The sequence below is a fragment of the Phyllostomus discolor genome, chromosome 5 (genome assembly GCF_004126475.2).
Source record: "Phyllostomus discolor isolate MPI-MPIP mPhyDis1 chromosome 5, mPhyDis1.pri.v3, whole genome shotgun sequence".
In the NCBI taxonomy this organism is placed as follows: Eukaryota; Metazoa; Chordata; class Mammalia; order Chiroptera; family Phyllostomidae; genus Phyllostomus; species Phyllostomus discolor.
Genome location: NC_040907.2, coordinates 72,701,992 through 72,725,607, shown reverse-complemented (window position 1 = coordinate 72,725,607; position 23,616 = coordinate 72,701,992). Strand labels below are relative to the sequence as shown.

The 23,616-nt window shown below is 43.4% G+C and overlaps 1 protein-coding gene across 1 annotated transcript; it reads left to right on the top strand.

The window, feature by feature from the left end:
• Positions 1-26: 26 nt before the first annotated feature.
• F3 (coagulation factor III, tissue factor) lies at positions 27-10,506 on the top strand. Its single transcript, XM_028512973.2, has 6 exons — positions 27-276; positions 1,410-1,521; positions 5,333-5,523; positions 7,336-7,514; positions 8,068-8,227; positions 9,528-10,506. The coding sequence occupies exons 1-6, from the start codon at positions 171-173 to the stop codon at positions 9,662-9,664; spliced, it is 885 nt and encodes a 294-aa protein (XP_028368774.1). The 5' UTR covers positions 27-170; the 3' UTR covers positions 9,665-10,506.
• Positions 10,507-23,616: the final 13,110 nt, after the last annotated feature.

The following is a 23,616-nucleotide window of genomic DNA, read 5'->3' as shown; positions in this document are numbered from 1 at the left end:
GGGAGGCGCGGGCGTCCGCACGGCCCTTTATAGCGCTCGGGGCTCCGGCCACCCCAGACTCAGGGTCCCCGCACCACTTCCCGCTTTATACGGCTGCCGAAGGGTGCCTTTGTCTCAACCTCTCCCGCCTCCGGGGCGCAACGGAATCCTCTTGATCTCGCCACCGGCTCATGGACATGGAGACTCCCACTGGATCCTGGTTGCCCCGCACCGAGACCTCTGTCTCTAGAACGCTGCTCCTCGGCTGGATCCTCGTCCAGGTGGCCGGAGCCTCAGGTGAGTGGCACCCGCCTCCCCGAAGTCCTGGGGCGCTCCGCCGGAAGGGGGGTGGACAGTCCTGGCTGATAGCGGGCTGACTCTGCTGCCCCGAGGTGCCCCCGGCGCCTGCTGAACTCAACCGCGTTCGCGCACCGCCGTTTGAACGAACCTGGGCCTGTGGCGCGCAGGCGAAAGTTGGAGGGAAGGTGGTTCGCGCCAGGGACTTGGCCTGCATCTGCTGGAGATGCTTTCGGGGAGGTGCATTGTTGCCTAAGTGTATATGTAGCTTCCGCTTTAAAGTTTAGGGAGAGATCTTCCCAGTGACTTTGAAATTGGTACTTGGGTCCTCATCTGCACGGGTCAGCGGGCAATGGTTTGGATATTATCTGTAAGTGTATACTTCACTTAATAGAGAGCGGCCCTCGGTCTAATCTTGGTGGTCTTTGTTTTAGATTGAGTTAGAGACAATCCTGTTGCAAAATGTCGCTGGACTCAAGCAGTCATTACACTGTGCGTGTCTCAATGTGCCCGTGCTGTGTGCAAGGCAGGCAGAGACAGACCTAGGGACTATTGCAAAGCAGACTATAATAATACAGCATCCCTAACCAGTGTACATCCCCTGGTGTGACAGGCTGCACATCTGCCTGGGTGTCTGTGGAAGCTCCAGTATGGAGACATTATAGGTAAAAATGAAGACGGTCAAGATTTGGCTTTGTCATTATATGCAGCCCTAACACTCTCACATGTGGGATTTGCCTTTTTCCATAACTTATGGAAGACCATTTCTAGCCGGCCCCCTGCCTAGAGTCCCGCAGCTGGGCCATGGACACCCAAGGGCACTTATGGCCCCCGGGCTGTGCTTCCAGGTCACGTTAACACAGGGAGTCCCCGATGAATTATTTCAAATAAGGATTTCCAGATCCTTGCCTTTTTCCTTACATTGTGAGGAAGATCTTACCATGAGGAAATTCTGGGACTAGGAAAAATTTGAAGATTATTTTTCTTTTGATAACTCATTACTGCAGCTTTTGTGGTTGGGAAAAAATTAATGTTAGGTTTATGGTGATGTTTGTGGGGAGGTGTTTTATACCTACATGAAATCATGTGCTGAGAAGTTCATGTAATAATAGCTGTTTCTCTGTTATTTAAAGGCACTACAGGTGTCGTGGCAGCCTATAATTTAAGTTGGAAATCAACTAATTTCAAGACAATTTTAGAGTGGGAACCCAAACCCATCAATCATGTCTACACTGTTCAGATAAGGTAAGCTAAATACAAAACAAGAAAAATAAGGTTTTTGATGTTTCCTCTTTCCTGTACCGAATACAAATGCCTGTAAAGCTGACTGATGGATAAGATTACTTAATGGGTGACTTGGTGATTTGCTGACCAGATCCATACTCTATCAAGCCCACAACATTTCCAGACTTTAAATTGATAACACATTGTGATTGTTTTTGGAGATGATGGAAAAATTCCTAAATGGAGTATGAGCTGTGGGGAGGTGAGCCTTCTAGAGCCGGTCATGTTGGCGCTGATAGATGATGTGGTTCTACGAGGACGACTAATCTTAGCGAAGCGCTTGAGTCTGTTTCCAGGCTGTCTAGACTGGAAGCCTGCTCTAACGTGTTAGGGAAGACATGAGGGGGAAATCGGATGTATACTTTGCTCTGAAGCAATGTTGATGCATTCATCTTTGAATTCATGATTCAAAATTCTGTTGCATATGTGATATCAAAGGAGGTCAATTTCATGACTCACCAAACCGGAAAGACATACTCGCTGTACCCTCAGCTATCAGGGCTGCTCTGCTTATTTAACTGTCTCTGATTGACAGCTCTCCCCAAGAACCTGTAATTCATTATATTCAGTCTAAATATCCACATGTTTTCCTTGATGGTTTTCAGCATATCCTGCAAGTTTCTGGTTTCTGAAAGGTTCTAGAAGGCTCATTAGAGATCTTATTAATTAGAGGAGAGCAGCTGTGGAAGTTATTTTAAAACTAATTGTATAAAGGCACAAAAGTATCGCTAAATTTAAAGTGTTTTGTTTTTTGTTTGGTTTAGCTTGTGTCAAGCCTTTTATAGCATTAGGAATGCAATACCTAAGTATCAAAAAGCTCTTTAAAGCGGAAGTTGTTTTTCAAAATGAACTTAATTACAACTGTTGCCAAATGAACAGGGAAGAGAATGTGTGTGTGTGTGTGTGCGCGTGTGAGCGTGCACCTGAATGCATGTACAGATACAGGAGGGAGAAAAAGGCAGTTCATCACCTGAGGTCATAATTATGATTATGGTCAAATTTGTCAATTCAGGTTCCACTAGTCAAGAATACAGAGCTGAAGTTTACCTTGGTAGATATTTTTCTTCTGGAGAATGAAAATAACATTTTAGGAGGAATGCTTGCCTCCCAAATATATTCAGTCTTACGTTTGGTGAACATATGGAAACATATTTATGATTTATCTGATTTTTAAATATAAGCCTTTTTTAGCTCTCAATTCTTGGATTTCCCAAACGATTTTAAGTGAACATGGCCTCTAATGTGCAAACACCTGTGAAGAGCTGCCGCTTGGGGGCGCCCGCGACACGGGATTCTTGCTAAGCCGGCAGTCTCTCCAGGCTCTTGCCCACATGCTAGAGAACATGTGATCAGTCTTTCCTCCCTGCTGGAGACTTCACTCTCCTCTGTCCTCCCTGTGGGGTAAACAGGGCTCCTGGGTGAAAAGAACCGCGGCAGTCATTTTATAGAAGAGAGAACTGTTGCCCTAGAAAAGTGAGGGATTTGTTCATGACTGCATTACGGTTAGTGCCCAGCCAGGTCTGGAACCTCGCAGGGTCTCCCCAGTAGTATTCTACCACCGCCTCCTTCTCTGATAGTTCTACAGCAGTCAGTGTGAAAGCCCCGCAACTGGCAGGAGGAAGGAGAGTTGATGCCAAAACACCAAGTTCTTCGTTTCTCACGCTTTCTGTGAGGCTCCATCTCCTCGGTGGCCACCTTCCCTCTGTTTTCCTTCTTTAGAGGAAGCATCTTAACCTGCCTCTCCTCTTCACCCACTACTGGCCTCTCCCAGCCACGGGGCAGCACTGATGGACCTGAAGACCCTACTTGAATATCCAGCTGTATGTTTCCCTTTTAGAAACAGTTTCAGTGATGGTTGCAGAGTGTTGCTGGCTCAAGCACGCACCAAAACATCCATCACCTGTAATATTGATTCCATGGGAATGTTTGAATTCTGAAACTGAACTTCCAAAGCTGCTAGAAAACACCCTTTTCCTAAATTGGTGATTCTGTTGGAGTTTTTAGTAATTAAGACAGGACTTTTATTATTTCCAAATAGGGAGATTTTGCAATAAATACCTAGAGGACCCTCGAAAGCTGTTAAAGTGTTAATCCTTGTAATAGTGTTCAGAGGAACTGACTACAGAATTGCCCCTTCATTACCTGTTCACACAACTTACTGATATTACTAGTTGCAGTCATATAGGTCCTTATGCTAAATTTTGCCACTGACCACTGTGATTTTGACGTGTGAGCTGGGCAAAGCCAAATACAATCTCTCAGTGGGAATGTAGTTGCAGAGCTTGACAGTCTTCCCCCTGTCCTCTGAATGACATGTTTGCCATGCGATAGAGAAGAATTGTGTTTTCTGCCTCTCTGCTTTTATACAGATAATTAGAGAAATCTAAGAAATCAAAATATTTCTGTATCAATGTTAGTTTGTGAATTTTAGAACAAAGCGTATGTTCACCCATACCCTCTTAACCTGATTATTTAGCTCCAATTCTCTGGAAGATACATATTTATGGCTCTTATGTATGGATTCAGACAATTGAATTCAGCTTGTTTTCTCCCTGATTCAACCTGTAAATGCAAACCATCTAACACTCAGCAAGGCCTGGTTGTGCATAAGCCCTGCAGATTTGCTGCTTAACAGCAAACACGAGGGCATGGGCCCCTGGTAGCAGCTGACCATGTTAAATATGAAGTGCTTTAATGAAGATGCCAGCTCTGGGGAACAGGGAGGGAGAGGTTAGTTTTGGGCAAGGAGATCTGGGAAGTCCTGAGGGAAGTGGGGTTGGGCATGGCCTTAAATGAAGGCCGAGGCCGTGAAGAGAAGGGAACAGCGTAGCTCTCAGTTTATAGGGGGCAGGAGTACATGGGTCACGTTGCAGAAACATTTACCTACATGCTGTTTTGGTCCTTTAAAGTAATTTTAAATTTATACAAATTCTTTAAATAATTTCCTCTTCGGGGAGGTCTTGCAAAAGGAAGGTCTTTAGTCTCTTTAGTCGGGCTTTGTCCAAGAGATACTATCTGGATACTACCTGTAATCTTTAATGGGATGTATTTGCCTCTTGTAAAAGCGAGGGAGAAGTGTAGCAGAACGAGAGGAACAGGCCCAGTTCTCACCTCATTAGTTACATGACCTGGCACAAGGTACTTAGGTGCCTGAGCTTCAGTGTCCTTGTGTAAAAAAGATCCACTGCTGTCTTAGAAGGACTGTATCAAATGAAACATGCATGAAAGGCCTACTACAGTACTACTTGGCATATGGTAGATTCAATATATGTTAAATAACCACACCGATAATTGTTATGATAGAATGTAATATATAGAATATATTATAGAGACTCCATTATTAGTACATTGACTATACTCTACAGACTATATATAGAATGTGATATAACAGAATATAGTACAGTATAAGTAATAAATAATTGAGTCTTAGTAAAAACATTGTCTACATTTTAAGAAAGATATTTAACAAAATGGTTAAAAGCACAGACCCAGTCATCAAGCTGCTGTCTGGCTCTCAGCCCAGGTGTGTGGCTTAGAGCTGGTCACCTAATCTCACTTTGCTGCACTTACCTCCTCTGTGAAAACAGAGATTATTACAGAGCCGTCCCAGGTTACTGTGAGGACTGCGGTGCATCTGGAATGCTCAGCGTAGCAAGTGCGTGCTCATGAGTGATTGGAGAGGCTATTATTGTAACAGCGCCGCAGCCAGAAAGCCTTCTGTCTTATGGGATACAAATCATAATGTTCCATTTCTCTTCCTTCCTTTCTTTAGCCATAGATTAGGAGATTGGAAAAGCAAATGCTACTTCACAACAAAGACAGAGTGTGACCTCACTGATGAGATTGTGAAAGATGTGAAGCAGACATACTCAGCACGGGTCCTTGTCGTGCAGGCGAATGCCACCGATTATCCTGGGGAGCCCATGTATACAAAATCCCCAGAGTTCATGCCTTACTTAGACAGTAAGTGTTTGCTTTCCTTCTTGCAATTATAAGCTTCTGAATCTTTTTGTGAGCTTATGACCCTCAGAGGGCACCAGATAAAAAAGCATTTCTTCATAAACACATTTTCTTTCTCAGAAACCGGGTAGTGCCTCTCGCTCATTCTGATGTGGTCAGAGGCTCACAAAGCGTGAACTTGGGAGTCGATAACAGTGTCATCAGGCACCTCTCTCCACTGGTCTGTCACCAGACTGTACCAGTAACAGGCTGGGTGGGGCCTGGGGGACTAGGAAATCCACCAGGGCTGGGGTTTCAGAGTTTCTCCACATATATTTCAGGGATTATATTTACATATATATACATGCACACATAAATATCCTAAAAATTCTGTCCCAAATTCTGTCAGACCAGAAGCCCCAGTTGAAGGTTTTTCACAGTCACAAATGCACAGGGAAAGTCTCCTTTCCCTCTGATCTCAACTCGCTGACCTTTTTTAATTAGTTGGCCATGGTTTGCGCCTGAACTTGCGCGACCAGCTCTCAGCCTGCCTCCTTCGTGCTGGTTTTTGCAAGTATAGAATGCTTTCCTCCCTAGCCTTTGCCCCAGTACGCTGACCTTAGCATCTCCCAGGGGAATGAATGCACAGCATTCCTGCCAAGCAGGAGATTGCATTTTTTTTGTCATGACGGTGGTTTCAAAGTAGGTATTTTAAATAAACATGTAGCTCACTGGGAAGAGTGAAAGCTTTTAAGATCTTTAAATCTTGAAAGGTCTTTGAAGAAGACCTAGAGTGAAAGATTAAAATGAAAGTGTCGTGTTATTGGTGGTTTTATATCTATCCTTCTAATCACCCAGTGAGAGGAAATACTTTCTCAGGCAGGGATGGTGAGAAGGGGCAGAGGGGCAGTCAACCAGCCTTTCCCCTCAAGTATCTACTCTCAGGGTGGAAATAGAAGGTAGCCTTAGCCCAGGTGAATCTGGCTCCCTCCCTGAGCCCCTGTGGGCCAGAACCTGTCTTCAGACTCTTCCAGCGTTTTTCCCTTCTGTGTCTGCCACAGCTGGCACTGGAGCTTACACACCACGTCCGCAGCCCCTGCAGCTCCTCTGCTGCCTGGACTGTCCTGCTCCTCTGTTTGAGGGCATCCTCGTCCTTGAGGTTTTTGTGAGCCACTTCAAATCCACTTTTGGTGCAAGATAAATATATTATACATTTGTATGGTTCATACTTGCATATAATTTGCATTAAATTATTGGGATTGGTTTTACTGTCATTCAACCAAAGTGCACAAGATAATTAGAATCCCAAGGGTTAAAACTGGTTCCTTGAGGTACCAAGGACATTTCAAGGTTTTCCCACAGCCCCTAGTTTATTGTACCGACCTAAAAATGGAATCTTAAATGGCTGTATTGTTTCATAAAGTAGCCACTAACTACATGTGGCTATTGAGCACCAGAACTATGCTGTAAGACTAAAATACACACTGATTGTGAAAAATATCTCCAAAAGTTTTTATATTGATTATATGTTAAAATGATAGTATTTTTGCTATATTGGGGTAAATAATATACTTTTAATAATACAAAATATATTATTGAAGTTCATTTCACCTGTTCCTTTTCACATTGTCTAATGTGCATGACCTCGGTGGCTCCAGCTGTATTTCCAATGGACAGGATAGAAGGTCTCGGGGTCCAGCTCTGGTGCCACTGAGCTTGCTCTCGCCAGGGAGCTGATTCTGTGCAGGTGTTTTATGAGGGGTGACCAGTGTGCCACTAACCATGATAACTAAATGGGATTCTTTGGCTCCAACGAAGTGTATTTTCTGTGTTTAGCAAGCCTCGGACAGCCAGCAATTCAGAGTTTTGAACAAGTCGGGACAAAACTGAATGTGGTCGTACAGGACTCACGGACCTTGGTCAAAGCGAACGGCACGTTCCTGAGCCTCCGGGATGTTTTTGGCCAGGACTTAAATTACACACTTTATTATTGGAAGTCTTCCAGTACAGGAAAGGTGAGGATTCTTTCCTTTGATTTTATGCCTTGCTTTAAATCTCGAGTTCTTGCTTTTTACAACCCACTCCTTCTCCGATTCAAAAATGGCAGAACCGGGTGGATGAGAGTGTGGTGGAATGGGCGGGTGCCTGCTGTCCTGTTTCCGCTGGACTTGGACTTCAAGTGACCTTGTGACTGCGGGAAGGGCCCTCTTGGACACTTGGGTTCTTCAGCCGAGAGGGCGGACCAGATAGTCTCTAAGGTTCCTGTCAGGTCTCACATTTCTTTCTCTATTGAGGATCACAGAAACAAAATTTGTTTTCCATTCAATAATTAATATATCCTTTTTTTCCTTTACTGCAAGTATCTTCTAAAGGGCTGAGTTAGCCGTATCTAGTCCTGGGGAAAGCATCCTCAGCTGTCATCACGGGGCACTGTTTGGCCCAGTCCCTTCTGGCCGTGCACACGCTGGATGTGCCCACGCGGGCTTTTACTGCCCAGCACTAAACTAGTAAAGGAGGAGGAGCTCACGTGGAGCCCAGAGGAATTATGAACTCTCTCTCTTTTAACAGAAAACGGTCAGGTCAAACACTAATGAGTTTTTGATTGATGTGGATAAAGGAGAAAACTACTGTTTCAATGTTCAAGCAGTGATTCCATCACGAAAAGTTAACCAGAAGAGTCCAGAGAGTCCCATTGAGTGCACTAGCCAGAAGACCAGTGTGTTCAAAGGTGAGCGGCTCTGTCCAGCAGGCACGGGCACACCAACGCCTTCTGGAGGACCCCCTCCCTCAGAACCAGGGTGTGCTTTCATTCAGAGAAAAACTGTCTTGATTTTCCTTGTTTCTGTAAGGGTTTGGGGGGTGGGTACTCATAATTTTAGGCACTGAGAAATGTTTCTGTGTAACCCTTACGGCAGCAGGTGTTTTCTTGAGCATCTGCCATGGGCTAGGCTCTCCGCTGAGCACTGGGCACACAGTCCATGTTTGGAGCTTAGCATCAATCACAGATCTCTCTGGGCATGTTTTCATACCTGAATTCTAATCTTGGGGGAGCATCTGGACCAGCTGTGAGCACCCACAGTGGGCTGTGGCCACAGAGGATAAACGGTCTAACCCACAAAGGGAAGGGATTGAGTCTCTCACATGTACCCACGGACATGTGCCCATGCATGCACACACTCTGGGGCCCACACACAGCATCGGTGCCTCCTAACTAGAACCTCTGCGGGTGTTCAGACACATACGTGAGGCTGACAACCTGGGAGTCTCCCTCCAGGCTTTATAACGAAAGTGCTCTGAGCGCTTTCAGGGAGTTTGAGTCAAAGAATAGTAATGATGACCCAGCCCCTTGCTGAGAGGAGATTTAGAAATTTAAAAGCACTTTAAAATAGATTCTTTTCCATTTATTGACATTGACAGAAGGGGAAGGGCTCTCCTTCACTCTGGTCCAGCCCCTCTGGCCCATCGCACCCACAGCCCTCACGTCCATCCTCCTAAAGCCCACTCCAGTTCTGCTGCCTCTGTCTTCACGCACACCCTGGTCGCTGCTTTCCAGGTCTCCTCTCAGTCTGCTGGAATGTGTCCTGGGGAACCATTGTAAATGCCATCTCCATCAGGAAGCCTTCTTATTGTCCCAACCAGTTACCACCTCCCTGCACCTGAATTCTGGTAGCAGTCTGTGTCTCTTTGCATGGATGGTCCACCTTCAACCATAATCATTGCCACCAAATACAGCATTACTTTTAGCCACTTGTTTCTAACAGCTGCTCTTACTTCAGTCTACGTGTACCTTCTCTAGACTATGAACGTTATTTTTTACTGAATGGCCCATTTAGTGCTTTTGGCCATTGTCAATTGCCCTAAGTCATCTAGGGTTTGATAAATTCTTCCCTGACCAAAATGTGGTGGAAAGAGTGGAGGAAAGAAATTTCAAATTACCCAAAAACAGGGATTAAGCCCTCAATTCTGCACTCTGATAGATGGGATTCGAGCTCTCTTTCCTCGCTGACTTGGTACCTTTTATTTTTCAGACAAGTTCTTCATCATCGGAGCAGCAGTGTTCGTGGCCATTGTCTTCATCACCACCCTGTCTCTGTGTCTGTGCTACTGCAGGAAGGCCAGAGCAAGACGAAGCAGCGAGAAGAGCTCCCCCTACTCTGTTGCATAAAGCACATGACCTTGGAGCTGCTGACTTCTGCAGAGTTTATTGCACTGTGACCAAGAACTTTTAAGAGAACAGAATAGATGGAAACAAAAAGAAGTGTTTTGAAGCACAGAGACACTTGGGCCCAAAGAAAGTTCTTTATCTGACTGTTCTCATGATTAACATTCTGGTTTCGACCCCAGTACTTGTCACGTTGGAATGCGATTAATGGTACGACCAATCCCAAGGCTTTTAAATTTCTTTTTTTAACACTATAGCACCTTTTGCACATATCATGCTTTGGACTGAATGTTCTGCACTCAAGATAAAACCAGATCTTCTGAGCAAAAACAAATGAACAAATGCCTTAAAAAATCCTGGGTGGACTTTTGGAGAATTCTTCAGAGGCTGACGTTAAACCGTGGGAGAGAGTAAAATGGAAATTAGGTGGACTTTTCTAACATATGTCTGTCTTGTTTTAATGTGGTGTTTAGGTACTTCTCTTTTTTTAAGAGGTTTTTTGGAAGTTCAAAACTACTAGCAAAGTTTTGCATGAATGTATTCAATGCAGAAGACTTCCACTTTGGGGGCATTCCTAACATGCATTACAGTCTGGCACTTTAACTGACATCAATGCTGTTGATTAGACACTTGACAGCTAACTACAATATATAGAGTTTATATTTTAGAGTTTATGATTTAAGGTACTTAAAGCTTATGTGGTCAGTGTCATATATTTATGTAATTTTTGAAAAGGTTTTATATGTGGGGATTTATATTTATAGAGGTGACATTGTTTTGTTTGTATATATTGAGATAATTTATTTAATATACTTTTCTACAAATAAAGGTGACTGGGAATTGTGGCCATTTCATTCTTATATCTTCCATTTATTGTTTGTGATGTTGTCCTTGCTTTAGTTGGCTCAGCTGCAGTGACAAAGGACCCTGAAATCCTCAATGGTCCTGACAACATTGGTTTTGTATTATTATTTTTTAAATATTTTATTGTTATGTTATTACAGCTGTCCCATTACCCCCCTCCATCCCCCTCCACCCTGTACACCCTCTCCCCTACCCACAGTCCCCCCCTCTAGTTCATGTCCATGTGTCATAAGTTCTTTAGCTTCTACATTTCCCATACTATTCTTGCCCTCCCCTGTCTATTTTCTACCTACCATCTATGCTACTTATTCTCCATACCTTTTCCCCCTCTCTCCTCCTCCCACTCCCCTGTTGCTAACCCTACATGTGTTCTCCATTTCTTTGGTTCTGTTCCTGTTCTAGTTGTTTGCTTTGTTTTTGTTTTAAGTGTGGTTGTTAATAATTGTGAGTTTGCTGTCATTTTAGTATACGTGTCTTTTACCTTCTTTTTCTTAGATAAGTCCCCTTAACATTTCATAAAATAAGGGCTCGGTGATGATGAACTCCTTTAACTTGACCTTATCTGAGAAGCACTTTATCTGCCCTTCCATTCTAAATGAAAGCTTTGCTGGATAGAGCAATCTTGGATATAGGTTCTTGCCTTTCATGACTATGAATACTTCTTTCCAGCCCCTTCTTGCCTGCAAGGTCTCTTTTGAGAAATCATCTGACAGTCTGATGGGAACTCCTTTGTAGGTAACTGTCTCCTTATCTCTTGCTGCTTCTAGGATTCTCTCCTTCATTTTTACCTTGGCTAATGTAATTATGATGTGCCTTGGTGTGTTTCTTCTTGGGCCCAACTTCTTTGGGACTCTCTGAGCTTCCTGGACTTCGTGGAAGTCTATTTCCTTTGCCAGATTAGGGAAGTTTTCCTTTATTATTTGTTCAAATAACTTTTCCACTTGTTCCTCTTTCTCTTCTCATTCTGGTACCCCTATAATTCGGATGTTGGAATGTTTAAAGATGTACTGGAGGTTCCTAAGCCTCCCCTCATTTTTTTGAATTCTTATTTCTTCATTCTTCTCTGTGTGGTTGTTTCTTCCTTCTGGTCCACTCCATTGATGTGAGACCCAGCTTTCTTTCCATCACTATTGGTTCCCTGTGTATTTTTCTTCATTTCATTTATTGTAGCCTTCATTTTTTTTCATCTAATTTGTAACCAAAATCAACCAATTCTGTGAGCTTCCTGATCACCAGTGTTTTGAACTGTGCATCTGATAGGTTGGCTATCTCTCGGTCACTTAAAAGAATGGGTTCTGGGGCTTTCATTTGTTCTTCTGTTTGAGCCATCTCTTTTGCTTGTTTTTTTGGGGGGGATGGAGGGTCTGGTCACGCCTGTTACACAGGGGCGGAGCCTTAGGTGTTCACCAGGGCGGGGCAACCCAGTGCCTGGGTTGTGATGCTGTATGTGGGGACAGGGTCCGAGAGGGAATAATGGTGCTTGCTCTGCTCTCTGCTGATTTCAGTCCCTTCTGCCACTTCCCCCAAGCAAACTGGACCTTTCTGGTGCTGATTTACGTGTGGGTGGGCTTGTGCACCCCGTGAGTCTTTCCAAAGACCTCTCCTGTGAGGCTGGGAGTCTTTCCCTGTGCCTCAACCCCCACAGGTGTTTTCCATCAGTGCCCAAGGCTCTATTTCCCAGCGCTGGGATCCTGAGTTGCACACAGTGCCTTGCTTCACAATCGCCACCTTGCTGGGTCTGCCAGTTGCCACCCCTTGGCTGGGGTTTGCCAGCTACCACTTTCGCACCCGTCTGCCCACTGTGATCTTACTCACCCAGTCCCAACGCTCTTTGTGCTGCAAGACCCCTCTCAGCCCGGCTTTCCGACTCCGCCCCTCCTACTGGTCTGGATGAACATGTCTATTTTAACTCCTTGGCTGTCCAACTTCCATACAGTTCAATTTTCTGTCAGCTCCGGTTGTTACTCTGTTACTCTGTTTCTAAATTGTTGTTGCCTCTATCTTGGTTGTATGAGGAGGCACAGTGTGTCTACCTGTGCATCCATCTTGGCTGGAAGTCCTTATCCTTCTGTTTTTGTATTATTTTTATTTCTCACTAACATTAGTTTGATTGCTGCGGGTTGACTACAGCTGTTTTTAATATCTTCTTGTTCTAGGACCCAAACTAAAGTGAAGCCCATATTCGGGTCAGGGCAGAGGAAAGGCAACAAGAAGCTGGTAGAAACAGGCAGCCATGTCTTCAAACTTTAAGTTGCCTCTTAAAACTTGTGCTCCATATTGGCCCGCTGTCACTTCAGCTGCCATGGCACTGGCCCAAGCAAGACACATGACCAAGCCTGACAATACCCTGCCTCCAGAGAGGCACCAAAAGTCACAGGACAGTGGATGGGATAGTGTCACAGGGAAGGTGGAATTTACATGATCTACTGCAGATTGAGAGGGAGAGAGTTCTTGCCGTAGACATTAGTTTGAGTTGGCAGATGACAGTTGGAGAGGAGAAAGAAAGAAAAATTCTTTCTCCTCTGGATTATTGCCTTAAAATTGGATAAAAGGCCAATGTAAGGTAGGGAGAGAGAGTATAATGGAGTCTCTAGAGCAGGGGTGTCAAACTCATTTTCACCAGGGGCCACATCAGCCTCATGGTTGCCTTCAAAGGGCTGAAATAATTTTAGGACTGTACAAATATAACTACTTAGCTGTTAAGGAGTTGAAATTACATTCAGCCCTTTGAAGGCAACCTCGAGGCTGATGTGACCCGAGGTGAAAATGAGTCTGACGCCCCTGCTCTAGAATTAATTAGAAGCTCTTTGTGGGCAGGACTGGGTCGAGCTCATGTTCACTGCTCCTCCAGGTGTCCGTGCAGATGGGCTCTTGGTCACGGTGGGGTCGGGTGCATCACCTCCCACTAGGATGCAAGAACAGTGAGTCCTGTTCTTACAGCTGTCCTGAAAGACGATTCTAACTCCAGATGAATGAGGTTCCTGGCACCTACTTGGGCCACAACCCAACCCACTTCCTGCTTGGAAGCCTGGGGCGGGACAGTCCAGGAAGAGCATCCAGATGACACACCTCCCTGGACATGGTCCTGTAGGGAGACCCTGAGCAAGCGCTGAAATGAGGAAAGACTCGGTTTACCATCCAGCCATTCATAACGTTAAATCCACTTTGTTCCTTTGCTGAAAATAACTAAGCATGGGCAACAAAACTCTAAACACGAAATATTTGATATAACATTATGTTCTAAGGAAGAATAGACAAAACAAACTTTTGATGTTCCCTAAAAATGGTAGCCTAAAGTAGAAAAAAAAAAGGTACACGTTTTGAAGAAATTCAGGAAAACAGACTGGTGGATTGAGCTGGTTTTGTTGGCTGGTTTGCAATAATCAATGTGTTGATGCCGGAGAGGATGAACCGAACAATGCGGCAGCATGTGTCGTGTCAGAAACAGAGGGGACACCTGTGCAGCAGAATCGACAGAAGAAAGGCTGGGTGGCGTGTCCAGGAAGGTGTGTGCTTCGCCCAGTATCTTGAGTCCCTGCATACAGGACTACCCAGGTCAAAGGGCTTAGTTAGCACTGCTCACGTGTAAAACAGGCTCCCGAAGCCGGTGTCTGTCTGGCAGGGCACTTCCATGAGGCTGTGTGTTCCCTGCCAGGAATCATTGCAGCATTATGCAATCCTGTGGCCTCATAATCTAAGGAATTTTAATGGTCCCACTAAAGAAAATACTGGCATAGTGAAAACAGGTCTGAGGGGTAATGAGAGGGTCTGACTGTTCACAGGGAAGGAATCCATTGCAGATTCCAGTGAAGCCTCACTGCAGTGGACAGGAAGCTTCAACGGCACAGCTTTTAACCCTGTCTCAGGTTGCCACAGCTCTCCTGATCGCTGAGCCGAAACAGCTGCTGCCAATCACAGCACCATGAGCACTGGAGCAGAAACCATACTATCAGTTGTTGGCTGGTACCCAGAAGCCATACCGCCCTCCCATGCGCCAGATTCTACTGCATTACTTTCCCTGGCCCTTAAAGGATCCCATACATCTGTTACTAAACAAAACTTGCATGCTTTGAAGAGAGATTTTTTTTTACCATCTTAAGTAATTGACCAAATATGACTTACACAGAAGAAGTTCATACTTGTGGAATCCAAAAACTGTTTACCTTAGAGCTGATGGCCTCCAGTCTAAGTACCCGTCTCTTGAATAAAGAAACACTTAATCTCTATCCATCAAATAGTCAATAAACGCATTCTCAAAGGTAATTTTTATCTGCTTTAGGATATGTGTATTTAGCATGTGTTATTTTTCTCCTGTGGTTGCCTGAGAAAGTGTATTAGTGTTACAATGGGACCTTTGTCGTGATGTATATAGTGACCAGTTCTCTTTTCCCACAGCCCCTGCTTTTCAGCTGGGTGTTTGGGTGATTCTGGCTTTGCCATTCAGCACATTCTCATAGCTGCAGAAATTGGTTTAGGGGTCAGCACGTGGCCAAACCTAGTCCAGGAAGGGTAAATCTCAGGGTTGTTTTTTTCTTTCTGAGAATATTGGAATACTCTGTTTCTTGATAAATATAATGAAAAAAAAAGTAACCCCAAGACCTACTGGCAATTCTCTTGAGACCATAAAGGGGGCAGCCTCGACTGGAGCTGGCACACTGGAGAGCAATGCAGAGTGATGGAAAGGAACTAAGTCACCAAGCTACTGGAGCTACTGAATCAAGCCTTGCCTGAAGTTATTACCATCCGTGGAATTTTCACAGGATACAAGCCAATTAATTGTTTATGGAAGCTTGATTCCAGTTTTCTTGACTTGATTGACTTGCAGTTGAAAGCACCCTAGCTGATGCTGTGTAAGTTGACTGTGGAATATAAACATGGCAGAAGAGTGTGCCTATAATGGAAGCTTATAATACAAAGAGCTTATAATGTAACGTAACATTCCATTCTCAACTACTAAACAACTTTACACTAAAATTATCCCCTCTTTCTGGCAACTTCAGGTTCTTCTTCACTATTCCATCATTCTCATTGGAACACAAACACACTGTATTGTGTTTCCTCTTTAAAAAATAATCTTCCTTTGACCTTATAAAAGGCCTCTTCTGGATTTCCTCCTCACTCACTACTCCTTGGATACCCCCCTCCTCCTTCTGACTTCTAAATACTGGCTCATTTCCTGTTCCAACCTGTTCTCTATCAATAACCACTCTCTAGGTGGCACATCCACGCTCCTGGCTCTGTCATCTGGCCCTACTGTGCTTCATGTCCATCGTGTCTGTGTGCTGACGTCTCCCAGAGCTGCAGCTCAGCCCCCAGCCTTGTTCCTGCACTCCAGAGTGAAACTGTGGATCCAACTATTTACACAACATTTTACAAGGTTGTATAACAGGCACCTCAATTTTAATATTGCCAACGAGGATCTATTCCTCCCAACCACAAAACCTGTTTCTCCCCTAATTTGTCCCATTTAAGAAACATTACCACTCTTGGCTCAGGCCCGAGTCCTCAGTGTCATCATCGCCTTTCCTTCTCCTGAGCCACATTTAGCCCTTCAGCAAGCTTGTCAGCTCTGCCGTTAAAACACACCCCAGTTCCAAAGGTCACCTTCTTCTCCACCATTCCTCTCCTTCGAGCCCCTCTCATCATCTCCCGGGTTATTGCGAGAGCGTCCTAGCTGTCCCTGTGTCCACGTTTGGTCCCCTGCAGTCTGTTTTCCTCACCACAATCAGAGTAATCCTTTTAAAATACATAAATTATGCCCTGGCTGGTGTGGTTCAGTGGATTGAGTCCCAGCCTGTGAACCAAAGGGTTGCCGGTTCGATTCCAGTCGGGGCACATGCCTGCGTTGCAGGCCAGTAGGGGGTGCATGAGAGGCAACCGCACATTGATGTATCTCTCCCTCTTTCTCCCTCCCTTCCCCTCTCTCTAAGGGTGAATGAATAGAATATTTTTAAAATGAAATAATTTAAAATAAAATAAAATATACAAATTGTGTTTTTATGGGTACTGCTCTCGACCCTCCACGAGGATTCTGTGGAAGGTTTGGTAGTGTGTCAGTTTGGCGAATCTAGAAGCACATTTCCCAGTCTTTCCCTGTATGGTTCTGGATTCGCATTAACCAAAAGAGGACTGTACACAGGATGTGAACAGGAGAAGTGGAGCAGCAGCATTTGAAGGTTGGCGTAGAAAAAGGTGGGCCAGACAGATACAGAGGCCCCAGCAGAGCCCAGGCTGTTCTCAAGCCCCCTGCTCTGTAACTGGCTTTTCTTCCTGACTTCTAACCCTGCTGGATCAGATGCAGAAAGAACAATTTTGCATAAGTCTTTCTACCAGGTGTTTCTCGGGGAGTCCAAGGAGGGAATGACCACATTCTTCCGTGGGGATCCAGAAGAGGGGGGTGTGAGCTGACACTGTCTTTTCCTCCCACCATCTCCCCAGCTTTCAGGGCAGAGCACTCCATTCTCTGGTGGCTGCCCTGGCAGTGCAAGGACCCAAGGACTGCTGAGCAGAGGCCAGTCTGTGTGCTGGAGCCTCCTGCCCCGCCCTCCTGCTACACCACCTGGCCCCCTCCGCACTGCACTTCTGAGCCTGGAGTCCCGTCCCCCTCCCACACACGAGGCCCCCGGGGTGGTATAAACGGCAGTCATGGGCCATGGACACAGTGCTTTTAACATTCCTCGTTTTTCTAACACTTGACCTAATTTTTTCATGTAGACTCCTGTTCCACTGGAGGGTTGAAACAATCCCAAGACTTTGGAGAGTCCCCCCAGCAGCCAGTTTCCCCCTGCAGTTGTGCCCAAGTCCACCACCCCACCCCCACTGTTCCTGAGCTCTAGGGCCCTCCACTTCCCCTCAACCCAGCCTCTCCCACCAGCTGGCGTGGGAGAGCCTCCCTCTTATTTGTTGCCATTTTCTGTTTTCTTCTTATTATTTTATATTTGTTTCGGATGTATAGCAAAGTGGCCATGCAATTCATAATTCACGAAGTGATCACCCTGGTAGTTCTAGTTCCCACCTGGCCCCGTACATAGTTATTAAAATGTTCCTGACTATATTCCCTGTGCTGTACTTTCCACCCCGTGACTGTTTCGTAACTCCAATTTGTACTTCTTAATCCCTTGGCCTCTTTCACCCAGATCCCCAAACCCTTGCCCTCTGACAACCTTCATTCTGGTCCCTCATTCTATGAGTCTGTTTTTGAGGGGGGTTTTGTTCATTTATTTTGTTCTTTAGATTACACATATAAATGCAATTATATAGTATTTGTCTCTCTCTGTCTGACTCAATTTTCCTTAGCATAATGCCGTCTAGGTCCATCTGCATTGTCATAAATGGTAAGATTTCGTTCTTTTTTATGGCTGAGTAACAGGCCATTGTGTACATGTACAAACTCTTCCTTATTCAATCCTCTACTCGCGGGCACGTTGGCTGCTTCCATACCTTGGCTATCGTGAATAACGCTGCAGTGGACACTGAGGTGTATATATCTTTTTTGCATTAGTGTTTTGGATTTCTGAAGAAATCATTGGGTCATCTGGTAGTTCTATTTTTAATTTTTTGAGGAATCTCCACACTGTTTTCCACAGTGGCTGCACCAATTTGCAGTCCCACCAACAATGCATGAGGCTTTACTTTCTCCGCACCCTGCCAACTCTTGTTTTTTGTTAACTTATGGATGATGGCCATTCTGTCAGGTGTGAAGTGTAATCCTGTGTGGTTTTAATTTGCATTTCTCTGATGATTAGTGACCTTGAGCATCTTTTCATATGTTCATTGCTCCTCTATATGCCCTCTTTGAAAAAATTGTCTACTTAGGTCTTCTGACAATTTTTTAATTGGATTGTTTATTTTTTTAGTATTAAGTAAGTAGTGTGAGTTCCTTATAAATTTTATCAACAGTATCGTTGGCAATATATTCTCCCATTCAGTGGGTTGTCTGTGGGTTTTCATTTTGTTGATGGTTTCCTATGCAAAAACTTTTTAGTTGATGTAGGCCCATTTGCTTATTTTTTCTTTTGTTTCCCTTGCCCAAGATGATATATCAGAAAAAAAAATAGTAAGAATAATGTCAAAGAATTTAGTGTCTATTTTTTTCTAGAAGTTTTATAATTTCAAGGCTTACATTTAAGTCTGGTTTTTTTTTATTTTTATTTTGGCATGTACCTGTCCAATCTTGCCAACACCATTTACTGAATAAACTATCTTTACCCCATTGTATGTTCTTGCCTCCATGTCATATATTACTTGACCATAGAGGTAGGAGTTTATTTCTGGGCTCTCTATTCTATTCCACTGGCCTATATGTCTGTTTTTATACCCAGACCATGCTATTTTGATTATGACAGCCTTGTATTATAGCTTGATATCAGGTAGCATGATTCTTCCAACTTTGTACTTCTTTTTCAAGATTCAGTGGCTATTCAGGGTCTTTTGTGGTTCCATATAAATTTTAAAATTATTTGTTTTAGTTCTGGGAAAAATTCCATTGCTACTTTTTTAGGGATTGCATTGAATCTGTAGATTGCTTTAGGCCATATGGACATTTTAAGTGTGTTGATTCTTCCTATCCATGAATATAGTATATGCTTCCACTTGTTTGTACCTTCAGTATTGTTCTTCAGTTCATTATAATTTTCCAAGTACAAGCCTTTTACCCCCTTTGTTAAATTTATTTCTAGGAATATTTTTGATGCAATAGCAAATAGAATTACTTAATCTTTTTCTGGTAGTTCACTACTCATATAAAAGTACAACCTATTTCTGAATATTTATTTTATATCCTGCTACTTTACTGAATTCCTTTATCAGTTCTAATAGTTTCCTGGTGGAATCTTTGGAGTTCTCTCTATATAGTATCATGTCATCTGCAAATGGTGACAGTTGTACTTCTTTCTTTCCATTTTGGATGTCTTTTATTTCTTCTTGTCTGGTTGCTATGGCTAAGATTTCCAATACTATGTTAAATATAAGTAGTGACAGAGGACAACCTTGTCTTTTTCCTGATTTAAGTAAAACATTTCTAGATTTTGCCTGTTCAGTATATGTTAGCTGTGGCTTTGTCATATATAGACTTTACTATGTTGCTATGTTTCCTCTATTCCCAGTTAGCTGGGAAGTTTTAATCACAAATGCTAGATTTTATCAAATGCATTTTCTGCATCTATTGATATGGCCATGATTTTTATCCTTCATTTTGTTTATGCAGTGTCACTTTAATTGAATTGCAGATATTGAACCAACCAGGCTCACAAGAATAAATTCCACTGGATCATGGTGGAATGATCCACTGGATCATCTGTACATTCAGATTTGGCTGGTGGGGGAAGTGACAAACACAGGAAATGCGGTGCCTGTCAGCCAAACGGGAGGACAGCTCAGCACAGGGACAGTGGCAGCCATCCTTTTAGCCCCGGCACTGAATCCACACCACTCAGTCTCTCCCTGTATGTCTCCGGTGCCCCCCTCCCACCCTTGAGCCACTGTCCCTCTTCCAGAGTCCAGGGTGAGTGTCTGCAAGGGGGGAGTTCATGTGCTGGCCGTTTAAGAGGATGCCTGGGTTTCCAGCAGCCTTCCTCTCACCAGGACAGATAGAAAAGTCCCTGCTGGTTTTCATAGCCATATGTATATGGGCTCCTCTTCCTGGCACTGGTGTTCCAGGCTGGGAGTCCAGTATGGGGCTGAGACCCTGCTCCTCAGTGGGGACCTCTGCAACTGAGATATCCCTCTGGATTCTCAACCTCTGCACGTGGGTGCGGGGCCCACACACTTCAGGTCCCTGTCCCTCCTACCAGTCTCCACATGGCTTCTCCTCTATATCTTTAGTTAGAGGACTTTAGTTCAGCTTGTCTCCAGATGGTTATCCAGGATGATTGTGCTCTAATTTAGTTGTAATTTTGGTGGAAGGAGGAGAATACAGCATCCAGCTGTCCCACCATTTTGACTGGAGCCTCCATACTTATTTTTTCACCATGTTCTCTTTTAAGTCTGTTTTCTGTGCTCTAGTCCTATCCTGAGCCAGAAGACTCCACTTTACTCAGCTTTCACCTGACACATCTCTTCTGAGACAATTGTAGCAGAACTGTGCTGACCCAGAATCAGAAGGGTCAAGGGTAAAAGAATATACCAGGGGAAAAAGTATAGATTGACATTTCAGGACACCATTCCACCATTCCAACCAACGATTTAAAAATCACTCACCTCAAAATGTCAATGGCTCACAATAATATTTTACCAAGAGTCATACTCTTCAAATAAAAAGAATGAGAGAGCAGTTTGTGGAATTTCACCCATCAGTCGTTGGTGGGTTTGGTGGGAAGCCAGAAAAGGAGCCCCCTCTCTCCTAACCCTGACCTCATGCTGTCAGGCAGCCCCAGGCCCTCCTGACATCCCCCCTTCCCCTGCTCCCACTTCACCCCATGCCCGAGTTCCCACTGTCCACATTTTCATATCCCCTTATTTTCCCTCTATGAACAGCTAAGCCATGCTATTTTCTTTTAAAGGGAGACTGTCTGTATGGTGGCAATGATTAAATCTTGTGTACATATCTGATTCCCTGAAGAAAGTTGTGCATTTTCCCGGTTACTTCCAAACCATCACTTTGTTGCATTGTTAGCTCAATCCAAGGGTTCTCAAAGTGCAGTTCCCAGACCAGCAGCATTAGCGTCACCTCAGAGCTTCTTAGAAAAGCAAATTTCTGACCCTGAACTCAGAGTTACCAAATTAGCAATGTGTGTGTGTGTGTGTGTGTGTTTAAGATGTAATTCACATATATCATCGTGTAAGTTTAAAGTGTGCAGCATGGTGGTTTGACTTACACATGCTGTGCAGTGACGATCACAATAGGTTGGTTAACATCCATCATCTCATATACGGTGGACACAGTGAAAAGAAAATTTCTCCTTTGATGAGCACTCTTATCTACATCTTAACTTTCCTATATATCATGAGCAGTGTAATCTACAGTCATCATGTTGCACATTACATCCCTGGTACTTACTTGTCTAAAACGGGGAGTTTGTACATTTTGACCATCTTCCTCCAGTCTCCACGGCACCCTCCCCTCCTGCCTATGGAATCCACGTATTGGTCTTCTATGTGCTCAGTTTGGGCATTTTGTTTGTTTTTTTTAACTACCACATAGAAGTGAGATCATACAGTGTTTATCTTTCTGTGTCTGACTCATTTCACTAATGCTTTCAAGGTCCATCCATGTTCTTGAAAATGGTAGAAAATCCTCAATAACATATATATCTATATAAAAATTACCTCTTCTTTATTCATTCATCTGTCCATGGACATCTAGGTTATTTCCATGTCTTGGCTATTGTTTCCATGTCATGCTAGGAACATGAGTGTGTAGATTTTTGAGTTACTGTTTGCATTTTCCTTTAATATAATCCCAAAAGTGGAATTGCTGGATCATAAGCTAGTTCTATTTTTAACTTTCTGGATTTCCACTGTTTTCCAAAGTGGCTTTGACAATTTATAGTCCCACCAACAGACCACAAAGATTTCTGTTTCTCCATACCCACGCCAACATATTTTATCTTTTGCTTTTTGATGACAGCCATTCTAACAGGCATGAGGTGATATCTCATTGTGATTTTAATTTACATTTCCCTCATCACTAGTGATGTTAAGCACTATTTTATGTACCTGTTGGGCCATTTGTGTATCTTCTTTAGAAAAACATATATTCAGGTCCTTTACACATGCATGTTTTAAAATTGGATTATTTGGTTTTGGGGTTTTTTTGGTTGTTGTTTTCTTTTTTTGTTGCTATTGAGTTGTATGAGTTTTTTATATACTTTAGATATTAACCCCTTATCTGATATATGGTTTGCAATTTTTTTTTCATTGCATACATTGTCTTTTTCACTTTGTTGGTTTCTTTGCTGTGCAGAAGCCCTTTATTTTTATGTAGTTCCACTTTTTATTTTGTTGCTTATGCTTTGGGTATGCTTTCCAAAGATTCGTTACTAAGACCCATGCCAAGGGCTTTTCACTGTGTTTTCTTTTAGGAGTTTTATGGTTTTCGGTCTTACATTTAAGTCATTAATCCATGTGAAGTTAATTTTTGTGAGGGCTGTAAGACAGGGGTCACCAGTCTGTGTTTAATGATAAACCCTTCAACTGATGCTAATGCACAACTAAGTCGAGAGCCACTGGCTCAATCGCTTGTTTACTGCAGTGAGGCTGGGAGCAGCTACAGACCCCAACACGGCGTCCCAAGACCTTGGACAGTCAGAATGCAGCCTGCCGTGCAGCCAACATCAGATTAAGAACGCACATGACATAGGTAAGGTTCCCCTTCAGCAGAGCACACCCTCCCCAGGGAAGGTTTGTCATGTAAGAAGAGTCTGCTACGTTATTCCCATTGCAACCAACTGGCACTTCTTCAAGAGAACATAACCAAAATTAGAAAGGGTATTTTTTTCTTTTGTCAAGTGCACTTATTGGTTTAAAGCTCTTCAACCCCTTTTAGACTAAATTCCATAATTATACATTATTAAAACATCAATATTAACAATTAAAATTATTTTCTTAATTTTTAAAAAACATTTAAATCCACAATTCATCTTTAATATACCAAATTTAATAAACATTAAAATAGGGCTTTAAAATTCCATTGTATATATGTGTATCACAATGCTTTTATTCAATTGCCTATTCATGGAGCACTTGGGTTGCTTCCATGTCTTGGCTACTGTAAAGAATGCTGTAATGAGCATAAGGGTGCTTATGTTCTTTTGAATTAGTGTTTTAGGTTTCTTTGAATATATACCCAGAAGTGGAATTGCTGGGACATAAGATAGTTTCATTTCTAATTTTTTGAAAACCCTGCATACTATTGGAATATTACTCAGCCAAAAAAAAAAAATGAAATCTTACCATTTGCAATAGCATGGATGTAGAAGGTATTATGCTAAGTGAAATAAGTCAGAGAGAGACAAATACCATATAACTTCACTTATATGTAGAATCTAAAGAACAAAATTAATGAACAAAATGGAAACAGACTCATAGATACAAAGAAGAGACTGAAGGTTGCCAGAGGGGAGGGGGTTGGGGGGCTGGGTGAAAAGGTGACA

Coding starts and splice junctions, on each gene's coding strand:
- F3 (XM_028512973.2), top strand. CDS start 171: ATGGACATGGAGACTCCCACTGGATCCTGGTTGCCCCGCACCGAGACC. Junction 5,524..7,335: donor GTTCATGCCTTACTTAGACA/GTAAGTGTTTGC, acceptor TTCTGTGTTTAG/CAAGCCTCGGACAGCCAGCA. Junction 7,515..8,067: donor AGTCTTCCAGTACAGGAAAG/GTGAGGATTCTT, acceptor CTCTTTTAACAG/AAAACGGTCAGGTCAAACAC.